We start from the raw sequence: 14,215 nt of genomic DNA on the forward strand, positions 1-14,215 counted from the left end.
TGGGTGGCCTAAGACAATTAATCCTCAACAACTCATGCTTGTAGTAAGAGCCAATTAACGGGATGGGGTGGTCAGACTTACTGACTTGGTTGACACATATCATCGTATCCCCATTGGGTAAATCGATGCTCATTATGTTGATCAGTGGATTGTCTGGTACGGACCGCCACCATATAGCTGAGTTATTGCTGAGTGCAGCGTTAAACCAACCAACCAACCAACCAACAATCACTACAGTGAAGGTGCCACATGTGCTTACCCATCAAGTCACACTCTGCAACCAACACTGTTTGATTCCCTCTCATTCTGTGCTCTAGGCTCCCCATCTAACACCACATGGGGATGTGCTGTCAGTTTCAGTACTTGACCACAGTCAAGTTCAGTCCTACAACAAGAACTGTACACACTAGGATAGATCACCCAGATCTTCACATTTCCAACATGCCATGTTGTGTTCAAAGAATAGAATGTTATGGTGCCAGGATGTGTTTTGACTAAGATGGCACTTAGAAAAGGCGATTTCAAATGAGGTGCACAAGTCTGGGTTAGGCTCGAGACATAATTACTCAAGTCCATTTTCATCCACCCACACATAGTGCCTGTCCTTGTGAAGATGACCATCTGCTCAAACATAACAGAAAGCAGGTTGACTGATGGTGGTGGTCATCCCAGTGGTCAGAGTGGTCTTGAGAGAAATTGTGACCTTTTGAGCAGACTTCTCAGACGAAAGAATTGATCCCTAAGACAGAGTTTCCATTATTTTTAGAAATTTATGGTCCTTGGAGCAAGATAATGGTGGCAAGATTTGTCCCTTCTGTCAAGATGCATTCTGTTTATGAGGATCCTCATCTTGTACAGAAAGAGCATGCATCAGAATGAGTCGAAACGTCTAGATTTGGTGATTTTCATAATGAATATGCTGGTAGCTGTTTGACTATGTGGGATATTGGTGGAATGTTGGCAGCCCAGAGGCTTGTAAGGCAAAAAAACTGGCATCAAAGTAGTTACTGTCACTGATGGGGTCTTCGCACTATATAAGAGAAAAGTGTTGCGACAGTATATACTTTGATGCTTTTTCGCTTTACATACCTTTGGTGGTGTATATATCCCCTTCAGCAGGGTATGAAAATGTAAATTAAGCCAATAGTTAAGCTGACATGTTCAGTAATTATCAATAGCTGCTATTGTCATTGGTACCATAAAGATTTATAGAGGTGGGTTTTCATTCTCTGCAGATTACTTTATAACTATAAAAGTATGCATTACAAGAGGTAGGTACATGTAACGTTCCTGTAGTTGCAGAATGGTCTATTATTCAAGGTAAATGGAAATGTATTGGCTTGGCTTTGTACAGCTGGTGTGAAGTGTTCATCAGATTACAAGTTAAGGTAGCCATCCAGTAGGTGGGTCAAGGTTGTGTTGCAGATTCTCACTGGGGATGTGTAGAATTATTGAAAGTTCAGAAGTGGTTCACAGGGTCCTTGGGGTCATTGGAGGCAGGAGGGTCCACTGGGATGTTAGGAGGCCCAGATGTGTAGGTTCAGGGAATGTCTCAGGAGAGATCTGACTCTTTTGAGGTCCAACAAGTCTGAGAATGAATTTGTGCATCTTGTATGATCAAGTGGGTAAGTGAGTTGAGTTTTACGCGCTTTTAGCAATATTCCAGCAATATCACGGAGGGGGATACCAGAAAATGGCTTCACACATTGTGCCCATGTGGGGAATTGAAACACATTGACCCTTGGCATGATGAGTGAATGCTTTAACCACTAGGCTACCCCAACACCCCTTACAAGTCTGTGAAAGAGTGTATCACTTATATTTTGAAACATTCTTCAGGGTTAAACCCTAGATCATCTTTACTAGACCTGCTGCAGGGCCTGAAGAATATGTGTTCTGAAACAAATATATTTAATATCATTATTGAGAGTTGATAACAAGATCTAAAAGCATTTGAAGAAATGTTGCATGCTTAGTTTACAGGTTGCAGTTCAGTTGCATTTGAAATGAACTATTATATACGTACACTGTCTATTACTTGTGGTGCATTACAGATTAGCATATGTTCAAGTTTGACATCTTTTGTACCTATGTTTTAAACTTTAATATACCTGTGAAGGTCCGGGTTAGAAAATCAGTGGATCAGTGTGCACTCATTTCATGCTCTGCTCCCTGGGGCATATACATCACAAGCTGCTTTATGGGTCGTCATGTCTTAATTCCTACCAGGTACCCATTCACTTCTGTGTGCATATATTGACCTAAATCCTTGTGTAAGGAGCCACAGTATGTCACATGTGTTTCAGCATGGGTGGCCTAAGACAATCTCTACAGTAGAATTAATCTTCAACAACTCATGCTTGTAGTAAGAGGCGACTAACGGGATCGGCTGGTCAGACTTACTGACTTGGTTGACACATGTCATCGGTTCCCAATTTCACAGCTCGATGCTCATGTTGTTGATCACTGGATTGTCTGGTCCAGACTCGATTATTTACAGACTGCCACCATATAGCTGGAATATTGCTGAGTGTGGCATAAAACTAAACTCATTCACTCACTTAAACTTTAATAATGATGCTATGAAATTGTTAAGCTTCTTTCACAGGAATTTTTTTTGCCTAAATAACGAAACTCCAGGTCCTCACCAAAAGTATGAAATTGATTGTTGCTTATGATTCTCGTGGTTCATACTTTGTTCAATTTAGAATTGCCTGCGAAGTTTGAGATGTGAGACGAATGTTATTAATAATTTCTGTCTCAATATCATAACCAGGGGATTTGGAAATTGCCATGTTGAATGATCTGTGCCTGAAACATTAGATCAAGGGTAGAAAATATTGGTTCAATAACAGGTTGGAGGTCGTCTAGACGAATCTAATTATTGCAATTGAAATCAATAGAATATACAATGATAAAGATTAATGTGTTTAAGGAAAGATGAATTATACCACAAGTATTGGAAGCCATTTACCGTGGAAGCTAATCAGATCCCACCCCTAGCATAGTCCCAGTTGTTACTGCCAGCCAACTCGGTGAATTCTCCCAGATATCATTTCAAATTAATATGTCTTGCTCCAAGAGCGTGTGTCCAGATCTGACAGGAGCTGCTCATCCATGTGCCAGTCAGTCACTCCCAGATAGGCATCAGTGTATGGTGGAAGTTACACCAGAGGACGATACAGGGGGTATAAAGAAGGGGTGTTTGTAACTTTATTACCTCATTTTAAGTTCCTAACTTCAGTGAGGGTACAAGTCAACAAGAGACACAGGGTGGATACTGATTAATTCATCTGTATTTCAATGATAGAAAGGAAGACAATGACAAAAGCAATAATTCCAAAGGCGATTCTTGTGAACCGTCTAGTAGAAGAAGGTGTCTTTGAATGAAATCCTAAGGCTCACATGCAAAGCCATACACACACTATGTATGCCACACAGAGGATGCCAATACACCAGAAGCAGATGAAACTGATGTCAAGATGCAAGTTCACTCACATGTTGAACATGTATGACTAGAATACACACTGGAATTTTTCATAATGGTACTATATTTAGTTTCAATGAAGCCCATTTCCCGCTGTGATATTGCTGGAATATTGCTACAAGCGACATAAAACCAAACTCACTCACTCACTCACTATATTTAGTTTATGTCAGGGAATTTATTCAAGGGAGATGAACACGAGCTTCCCGCTGGATTAACCAATAGATGAGTTGTAAGAACTGCACAGGATGCAGGTCCAACATGAATCTATTTGGGTGGCAAGAGGTTTTAAATCTGTTCCTGCTCTTTGTTATTGATTCCCTATTCCCAAGATGTGAAATCAGCTTTTGTCATCAATAACACCACCCATATTCTTAATACGTTAGTTGACCTTGGAGTGGATGGTTTAGTGGGTGGTTGAGTGAGTGGTTGAGTGAGTGAGTGAATATGCATTTCATCAAGCTTGAGCAAAATGTTATATTTATATTAACGAGAGGCATGGAGAAGATATTTTTTTAAATTAATTTGTATGTTTGTTGCATTGACTGACATGACCATGTTGATATAATTCGGAATGACACAACCATGTCATATAATTCAAAGGTGACAAGAGGAGATCCATATGACACTGAAGTTCCCTTGTCTGAAAAGCAGGGCTGGCCTTGAGTACACAATTTTAATGGAATACTAGTAAACATATGTTTGGCATATCGCAGCAAACTCTCAACAAACTCACCAGAGTACAAAATGCAGCAGCAAGACTCATCACTGGTGCAGGCAAATATGAACACATCACGCCAACATTACGTACACTGTATTGGCTGCCAATCAGACAAAGAATTGTCTTCAAGGTGTTGGTGTTTGTGCACAAGGCCCTTCACAACCAAGCTCCAGAATACCTGACTGAACTAGTGTCATGGTATCAGCCATCGCGAACCCTGAGATCAGCCTCTTCAAAACAAGCAGTAGTGCCCTCTACCCGCAGAGCGAGTTATGGCGATAGAGCTTTCGCCAAAGCAGGTCCTCTGTTATGGAACCAACTACCTGAAAACTTGAAAAACTTGTCAGACATCATTCCATTCAAAAAAAGAACTAAAAAACAGTTTTTTTCCACAGAGCATTCGACCAAGCACCTTAGAGCAAACCTTGGATTCAGGCATTATACAAATTTAAACATAATTATTATTATAAACATAACTCTCTATACATTGCACTGAACAAAGGGCGTATATAATGCTCCTAGTTGCAAATTTTACACTTATGAGACTGTTTTTCTGAAGCTAGTGGGACACTTGACCTTGTGTCATGTTCCTTTGGGGAAAACAGGCTGTCTGATAAAGGGTTCGCCACCACAGTTATCTTCCCGAGGCAAGGGATTTAACGGACTATAATCCAGTTTCCACTCTACATGATCATGGTTGGAACTTGAGTTCCATTTTGGGAGGCGTAATGTGTGTCTGCATAGTCAAATAAATAATTGCATTGCGAAATCATCATTTAGTTAAACAACAGTTGATTGCAGGATCTACACAGCATGTGAACCATCAAGTCTGCATTCACACAATTTTCAGATCTCATCATGTTTCTTATGCAATTCACTTTGGCATGTAAAACCCATTTGATTGCAATATAGATTTCGACTATCAGTATCATTGACTTGACTGAGAACTGTCATTTTGTTTGAAGCAAATGCATGTGATATGAAAGAAGGAACATGATTAGTTGATGGGAGTGATGGGACATGACTTGGGGCTTAACTGTGAATTGCCACTGGTATGATTAAGCCATGAACATCAAAGTTTGTTCTACAAAAGTAGAAACTGGTCATTTATTGTCAGCCAACTCCTTATGTAGGTTCCAAAGTTTGGTATGACTAGAGTATAGTGGTAGTTTATAATGTACAGAAACTGTTCCAATTTACCACTCAAACCACATCGGGTCTTTTTCTTAACTATGTCAGTTTGCATCAACACACTGACCACACCCCTCCCGGTCTGGAACATGATTGTTTGAAAAAGGAAAATGCAAATGTTTGGTTGGCTGGTTGTTTAACACCGCACTCCGCAATCTTCCAGCTACCGTATATGACCGTCTATAAGCCGAATTTTGAGGACCAAAAAAAGCAGTCTGTAGAAGGGGGTCGTCTTATCCATGAGTTACACTTTCGTCAAACTTTTTTCCAGGGGTAAGAAAACAACATCGTATCACTTCGTGTGAACAAACAACAGAAGACAACTTTGCCAGTAGAGACGTCAAATTTGCAATTAAACATCACTAGACAAGATTAATTACCATTTAAGTTATAAGTTGTTTTTGCTGGGCATTGTTTTATTTGCAGGGATTAAGATTACCATGCGTATTTGTCTCATACACAAAGCCGGAAATAGCAATCAGCTGTGCACACGTTTCCCGGCGAACAAGTTCAAACATGCACAATAATATAACGGGACGAATTCTGACGCAGTCATCAGTAAAATATAATACAGAATACCGTTATTTAACCCAAAGAAATATATCCTAGCATTGTGTAATTTTAGTTACAGTTTTTGCTCTATAAATTAATTAAGATTACCGTGCGTATTTGTCTCGTACACAAAGCCGGAAATAGCAATCAGCTGTGCACACGTTTCCCCGCGAACAAGTTCAAACATGCACAATAATATAACGGGATGAATTCTATTGATTGAATACTATTATTTAACCCAAAGAAATATATCCTAGCATTGTGTAATAGTTTTTATGTAAAAAATATATAATCAACACTAAGGTTATACGGACCATCATGAACGTGGTAAGCACGTGACATGGAACGAGGCGGTAATCAGTTTGTGATTGTTGAATGGGGTAAAATAAGCAAGCCAGTTTGTTGCTACAATAAATATGATATTTAGAGAAGAAAAATATATTATGCATTTTCTGTCAACTACACTTCGTTTCGATCCGTGAGTAGACACAATATATATGACAGTGAATTCTTTGAATAATGTGGGTCGGCTTATCCATGGGGTCGGCTTATAGACGGTCATATACGGTATATGGCAGCAGTAAATAATCAACCAAACAATCCTGTGATCAAAAGCATGAGCATCTATCTACACAATCGGATACAATGACATGTGTCAACCAAGTCAGCGAGCATGACCACCTTATCCCGTTAGTTTCCTCTTATGACAAGCATGGGTTGCTTAAGATCAATTATAACCTGGATCTTCACACGCTGCAAATATGTGAGCTATCTCCCCTGGTTGAATAATGCTCCATTATTGTGTATTTCACTGATCTTCATGATCTTACATCTTAACATCATTGTGTCCTTGATGCAGATTGTAAGTAAGGCTGATCTCATTGTTCGACTGTATTGATTTATACTTTCAAATAAATGTATATTTTCATTGCTAAATGCATAAAATAGATAGTCATTCTTGATGTACCCATTACATCCTGAGAGAAACACCATGTTATGTAGGAAATAGAGTTTGTTTTGTGTTGTAAACTATAGTTTTGTGCTGAACTATTAGCGCTACAACCCAAGGACAATTACGCCCAGAAGCCTTGATGTTATAAAACTTTAACTATTTTCGGTCATTCAACATATTTTGTAAAACTGTTGAGAATGGTGGTAACTTGTGCAACATCATGACATCAGCCCATTAGTACATACTGACAACCTTTTTGAAAAACCACTTCTTTTATTTCATGAGTGCGATATTTTGATACAGATTCTTGTACTGTTGTCCTTCTTGACAATGGTGCAAGAACCTGTATTGAAAGGTGGCTATCACAAACAAGAGAAGTTGTTGTCCATATAGTTTTTCAGCATTGTACTTCCCATCTTCTAAAATACCACTCAAAGAAGTCCTTAAGACATGTCTCAAAAAGTGTACTTTACCACAGGATAAATATACTGTGCTTTTGATCTTTTAGTGAAATATCTTAGAAAAGGGATGTTTCTGGTGTATTATACTAATCATTATCATCTTAAATATTACTTCAAAAATCATTGTGTCCTTGATGTAGATTGAAAATAGACTTGGTTCCTGTTTTAGGAAATACTTATTTATTGATCTCCAATGAATACATCATTCCATTGCTGAATACATTGTATGTATTCCTCTTTTGTCCTATACTGGAAGACCACCTCCGTGGTGTAGTGGTTAGAGTGTCCGCCCGGAGAGCAGAAGGTCGCGGGTTCGATTCCCGACCGCGTCATACCATAAGACGTTAAAATATGGTACTTGTTGGTCCCTGCCTGGCGCTCGGCATTAATGGGTACAGCAAAGACTGGTCGGCTCGGAGTCAGTATAATGTGTCTGAGTGGGGTATTCATGCTTCACTGCAGGATGGTATCTCAGTGGGCTAGCACTATAAAACCAGCTTAAGTCTGAGCTAGTACAAGCAGCCGCACATACACATACACACGCATGCACGTCGTCATATGAGCGAAATATTCTCAAGTACGACGTTAAACCCAATTTCACCTCACCTATACTGGACAGGAGCAGAGTTTGACTTGGCGGACAGAATACACTGACCGCCACCTGACCCTGTCTGTCTGTACATACATGTGAACTTTAATCACATAAGTACTGTCCTGATCACAAGGCAGCCAGACAGGTTGTTGTAACCGGCTTCAGATGCCAGACAGTCCTGTGATGGTGATTTTACAATGATTGAGTTAGTAGTTTAATACCAGTGAAAAGTGTTTCAGTCATGTCTGACTGAAGAGTTTGAAGAAGCAGGGCAGAGACATTAACCACTGTGGTAGAACCCACAAGTGTGAGGTGGTTCTGACAAAACCATAAAAATTATCATGATATATCTTGGATTCAAACTCAAAATCACAGGTATCTGACAGGAAATAGCATCTCATGGCTGCCAATGATCTCAGTGGTTGTACTGGCATGTCCTTCATGTCCTAATATAGTATACATACATTTGTTAACATAGGAACAGATAAAATATTTCACAGATTCGACCTTGTGTATGTTTATTAATGAATTTGCAAATGCTGATGTTGGATGTACAAAGATTAATACTGACATCCAGAAACTCTTGAAATTTATAAATCTGACAGATTATGTACATATTGACAATATAATACATTTGTATCACATCACCATTATAATGCATTAGAGGCATTCCATAATTATATTTGATTATCTTTCAGTCCAACAGTATGTTTTAAGTTTATGCTAGTCAGAAATTATCAAGATGTAAACTCTGTTATGCTATGTTTCAAAATTTTCTCAAGAAATGAACCCAAATACAACATGTGAATCTGTGTGGAAAATAACCCAGCACTGTATTGTAGGCACTTCAAGTATCGAGGGCTGTGGCCTTTCACACAATAAACATTTGAATTTGATTGTTACAGATTGCTGTATTTTTCACTTCTTCTGCAAACACAGACTCAGTATGAATGTCCAGTTTGTGTAGCCTTGTGCTTTTGTTTCAGCCCAGTGCTCAGACCCGGAGTTGCTGATCTACAATGGTTTTGCCACAAAGGATATGTTGCCTGTGAAGGTCCTGTGTGGTCAGCTGGCTGCATATGACAAGGGAATGAGCAAGTATTTGTCCACAGCATCCAAAATTGTTATAAGGTAAGGTCATGCTTTGTATCTTATAACATTGTACCTGAGTTAGTAGAATGGTTCGTGCTGTTGTTGTAGCAGTAGATTCTGTGCCAGAAATTCTCTGCCCATTCTGAATATATAATCTGATGCAACTATTGGTCATTATTCACAATTATATATCAAACTTAATGTGATTTAAGTTGGAGAATTCACCCAAATCTGTTGATTCTGTTTGTAGCCCCAATCTGATTCTTATGATGTTTCTAAATGGTACACATATCAACTATCCTTGCAACTTCACATGATCCGTATCTTCCAGCTTGCAACAACTCTGGCAAGATCATCAGTACCCTGATGTTATGTTTGTTTGTTTAATGCCACACTCAGCAAGAATTCAGCAAAATGATAACTGTGTGTAAAACTTTGAGTCTGGACCAAGCAATCCAGTGATCGACATCATGAGCATTGGTCTGTGTATTTGAGTTATGATGATGTGCATCCACCAGTTCAGCAAGTAACATGTTAAGTTGCCTCATGCTAGATGATATTGGTGATGTCATATCAAATGACATCTTTTGGAATCTACCAAGTATAGCCTCTAATATCTACAGTGCCTGGTAGTAGTATTCAGTGTATGATGCTTGTCAGGATAGTTTTACATGCTGAGTGTTTGTTGGCAACATTCCAGCTGTATTGGTGTGGAAGGATTGTATGTGATCCGGTTTCAAATCTTTGGAAATCATACTAAAGCAATTTTTCTAATACAATATAATAATGCTAATGGTTGACATAGACAGTCAAAAGCTAGTTTTAATTTTAAAATATTTATGAATATAAAAAATAAATAGAAGGTTTTCTTACTAATCAGCCTTCATCAGCCACTGATTCATTAGGGATATTTGTTTTAGTTTTGTTGGTCATTTTCATCTACAGAAATGAGGGAAGTTATTATTTTTATTTTGATGAACTGACAGAGTGCATAAAAAAGATTTATGTTTAAATTTCGGAGACAGTCAGGGTGTGGACATTTCAGCATGTAGCCTGATCCAAATTTGCTCATCATGGGCAGGTGGTTATTTTGTACACACCTGCAAGACAGCCTCACCGGACCAAACCCGTTCTGTGCCTGTTTTGTAAATGGCATAACACCACAAAACGGTCACAAGAACTGACTTGTTTCATAATTCCAAGCATTGTCATCTTCATCTACATCCTCATCCAATGAAGATTTCAACAAGAATTAGAATTTCATGTCTTCATGTTTGTGGCATCAGTACCTGAGACAATCTGACCATCTTTCGTTCCATAGGTAATGTGTCCGTTTCTGAAAGTTGTATGGCAACTGTATTTGCAATGTAGAATATAGAATGACATATTTCACACATCTCAATGTGAAGCAAGAAACTCGGTTGCTTAAAGGTTTACCATCAGTGTGTAACATGAATGGATAGCTGTCTCAACTAGTTCAAATTTGGCTGCTGCTAACAACCTAAGAAAGTGTTTAGTGTCAATAAAAGGGTCTTTAAACAGTTGCTTCTTGATGAGATAAATTGAGTTTTAAATTTCTAATCAAACTGTGAATGCTAGAAATGTCAGCAGTCTGAAATTAATCGCTACGTTCACACCACATGAAAATGTTCATCTGACAACCGACTTTCTCAGACAGAGCACTTCGTGACATTTACCAGTAGAATGAATTAAATTGGGGGAGTCTTTAAACAGGTTCTTTCTATGCAAATGTTTGATGATGTGTCCTGAATTCTGAGTACATCTCCATTGACCCTGTGATAATTAAAGAAGTTGAGCTGTCAGCCCTGTTTCTTTGAGCTCTGACAGATCCATGTAACTGGAAAATATTGTCATGATTTGACAGCAGGCAGAACTGTGCATGTTGCATGTAGTTATTGTTGTAGCTCACCTTAAACGAAGTTGTTTGAGAGTGTGTTTCATCATGTTGTCTATTAGGTCCAAAACTACTTGTGCTGGTTGTGAGGTGAGGTGAAATTGGGTTTTACGTCGTGCTTGAGAATATTTCGCTCATATGACGACGTGCATGCGTGTGTATGTATGTGTATGTGCAGCTGCTTGTACTAGCCCAGACTTAAGCTGGTTTTATAGTGCTAGCCCACTGAGATACCATGCTGCAGTGAAGCATGAATACCCCACTCAGACACATTATACTGACTCCGAGCCGACCAGTCCTTGTTGTACCCATTAATGCCGAGCGCCAGGCAGGGACCAACAAGTACCATATTTTAACGTCTTTTGGTATGACGCGGTCGGGGATCGAACCCACGACCTTCCGCTCTCCGGGCGGACGCTCTAACCACTACACCACGGAGGCGGTCGTGCTGGTTGTGACCAGATGGACTTGTGACTTGGTAAATGAGCACCGTCATGCCGTCATGCTGTGGATGTTACTCATGACATCAGTCATTGGACTGCCATGACCGCTGCCATTGAGCTGGAATATTGCTGACTGCAGAATTAAAGATAAACAGACATGGTCTGGACATAACTTATGATATTTTTTCTTGAAATACTAATAAACCAGAAACTTTGGGCAGTTCATAGCCCATTACACGTTCAGATTTGTACATGGGTTTCTACATCAATATTTTTAGCAAAAAAGAATGTTATTTATAATTTCTCAGAAACATCTATATGGTTAGACTGAGACCTTACATATGATAATTGATAGTAGAATTATTATTATTATTACCATTCTAATACTAGTTATCTTGTGTACATGATGTTGCAGGTTTGTGTCAGTTAATGGCAACCCCCTAGGGAGCACTGGATTCAAGCTCAGCTGGTCGGCAGTCAGGATACCTGGAAATGGTGAGTGGAGATCTGAACAATAAATCACAATGTAGTGTATGCAGTGATAAAGGAGGGAACATACCATGTGAACCCAGACATCCTTGTTAGCAGATACTGAACAGAAGTTAGAGCACACCCGATGCATGTGTCAAGGCCATGACAGTTTAACTTTAGTCATGTGAAAAACTTGAGTGTTTTGTAAACTTCCTTTGTGAAGCATGTTATATGTCAAGATGGATTGTGATTGTTTGAGGTGATTGTAACAGATATGTAAGATATGAGAGTGTTGAGTTCTGGTTGGGACTCAACCCCCCAAAATTGCTAGAATCTGTTCCTTACTTGTAATGCCAAATATGGTAGACTACAGCTAGAAGACACTCAAAGGGACCACTTATTTAGCTCTTCATAACTGTAGTTGGTTATACACATTTCAATTAAACTATGCAACCCTTCACTTATAAGGGTTATGTTAGTGTTCATGTGTATATTCAAACAAAGAAGTAAAGATATGTATTATCAAGAGTGGTCAGCTACCGTGACTGCTTCCAAATATTTACGCACATATTCAACCTATAAACTTGACATAATGCCGGAAACTTACCTACGAGTCTTGCCCTCTGCTCATTTGCGTAGAGCACTGACAAAATTTCGATGTGGTATTGCTGGTTTTAACATACAATTATACAGAAGATCGAAAAGTGCAGATATCACAATTGCCATGTGTCCACATTGCCTTAATAATTTGGAAATGAATATCATGTATTACTAGAATGTCCATTGTACAACAATCTACGGAAAAAATATCTACCATGTTATTACTACACCAACCCCAACTATCACAAGTTTGTAACTCTTCTGAATTCAAAATCAGCTAATATACTAGTACGTTTAGCTGTGTATTGCACAAAAGTACCATCACATACAGTTCATATGTGAATCAATGTCCTGGCGCTCCGGACTCTTACTACTATGAATGTTGATGTACTGATGGCCATCCATACAAATAAAATCATCTGTCTGTTATGTTATAAGTATGTTTGTTTTGAATAAAGTTTACTTTATAACAGATGCTGCTGCTAAAGCATTTTGTTCTTGAGGTCTTTTTTATGTGCCATCATTTGTTGCTGACTAACTAAAAAAAATAAGAGAAACATTGTGACAAAGGAAATATCTCATTTACTAACAGAATATCATTGACTAGACAGCATTGACTTTGGGTCAGGTGAGCTTCAGCAGGGAAAATATTTTGGCTTCCAGCAAAGTTTCCTTTTTAGTGTTAAGAATCGTCCCCAGTTCCTGATTCCTGACACGTTTTTAGGACTTGTTTTTGGTGGCTTTACCATGTAATTTGGCTCAAAAGCACCAAACTTTTGTACAGTTTTGAGGTCAACACTCTAGAGGAAAACTGAACCAAGGAAGTATAACAATATATGGATTAACAACCTCTTTATTACAGTGAGAGCTCCTCACAAGCTCCCTCTGTAATAAAGGAGTTGTTCATCCATATCTTGTTTTCCTACCTTAGTGCTCCAACATCTAAATGCCTCTCAAACAAGTTAACGCTGAAGCAGTAGAATGTTTAAAAGAATATAGGAAATAGAGCCGCATGCTGTGTGACTGTTCAGTGAATGCTTTCAGTAGAGCTTGATTGTGCTCAGTGACTGGCCAGGGTTAAATAATAACAACAATAGTAATAGTCATTTGCAGTTTATTATTCTAACTATCGGGGCAGTGGGGTAGCCTAGTGGTTAAAGCGTTGACTCGTCACGCCGAAGACCCGGGTTCGATACCCCACATGGGTGCAATGTGTGAAGCCCATTTCTGGTGTCCCCCGCCGTGATGTTGCTGGAATATTGCTAAAAGCGGCGTAAAACCAAACTCAGTCAGTCAGTTATTCTATCAAGTTACATTATTTTTAATGCTTTTGATGGATTAGCTCTAGTAGACAGGGCTGTATATGAGAAAGTATGGACATATGACAGACATGGTGTCTGTATTACATGTCTATCCATCTCTTGTAAACCCGTAGTTTGGCCGTATGAATATGTGACCATAAAAGATTAGACGTGTATGGAGCAATTATATATTGCTACAGCTGGAGCTCTTAAAGGGTCTTGCAGCTCTGTGGGAGTAATATATGTGAAGAATAACAATGTGATGAGCAAGGGTGGTGACAGGCAACCAATGTATAATCAATGGAAAAAGTCTGCTAAAATTCTGTACATTTACAATGTTAATCTGTTTTAAAAGCATTTGAATTTTTCAAGGATTTAAGTTTATCTCATATATTTTCATAATTTTTAAATCCTCAATCTGTAATGAATCTCTAATG

General features: G+C 38.8%; 1 protein-coding gene across 6 annotated transcripts in view; it reads left to right on the forward strand.

Moving 5' to 3' along the window:
- The window catches only part of LOC124263158 (procollagen C-endopeptidase enhancer 2-like), a 190,865-nt gene that overhangs the window by 168,074 nt on the left and 8,576 nt on the right, over positions 1-14,215 (forward strand). For all 6 annotated transcript variants that reach the window (XM_046697728.1, XM_046697729.1, XM_046697725.1 and 3 more), the window contains 2 exons: positions 8,943-9,087; positions 11,822-11,901. In XM_046697728.1, the coding sequence (XP_046553684.1) occupies positions 8,943-9,087; positions 11,822-11,901 (225 nt within the window). The remainder of the gene's footprint in view (positions 1-8,942; positions 9,088-11,821; positions 11,902-14,215) is intronic.

Source organism: Haliotis rubra, unplaced genomic scaffold, assembly GCF_003918875.1.
Source record: "Haliotis rubra isolate DU_JTF1 unplaced genomic scaffold, ASM391887v1 Scf87, whole genome shotgun sequence".
In the NCBI taxonomy this organism is placed as follows: domain Eukaryota; kingdom Metazoa; phylum Mollusca; class Gastropoda; order Lepetellida; family Haliotidae; genus Haliotis; species Haliotis rubra.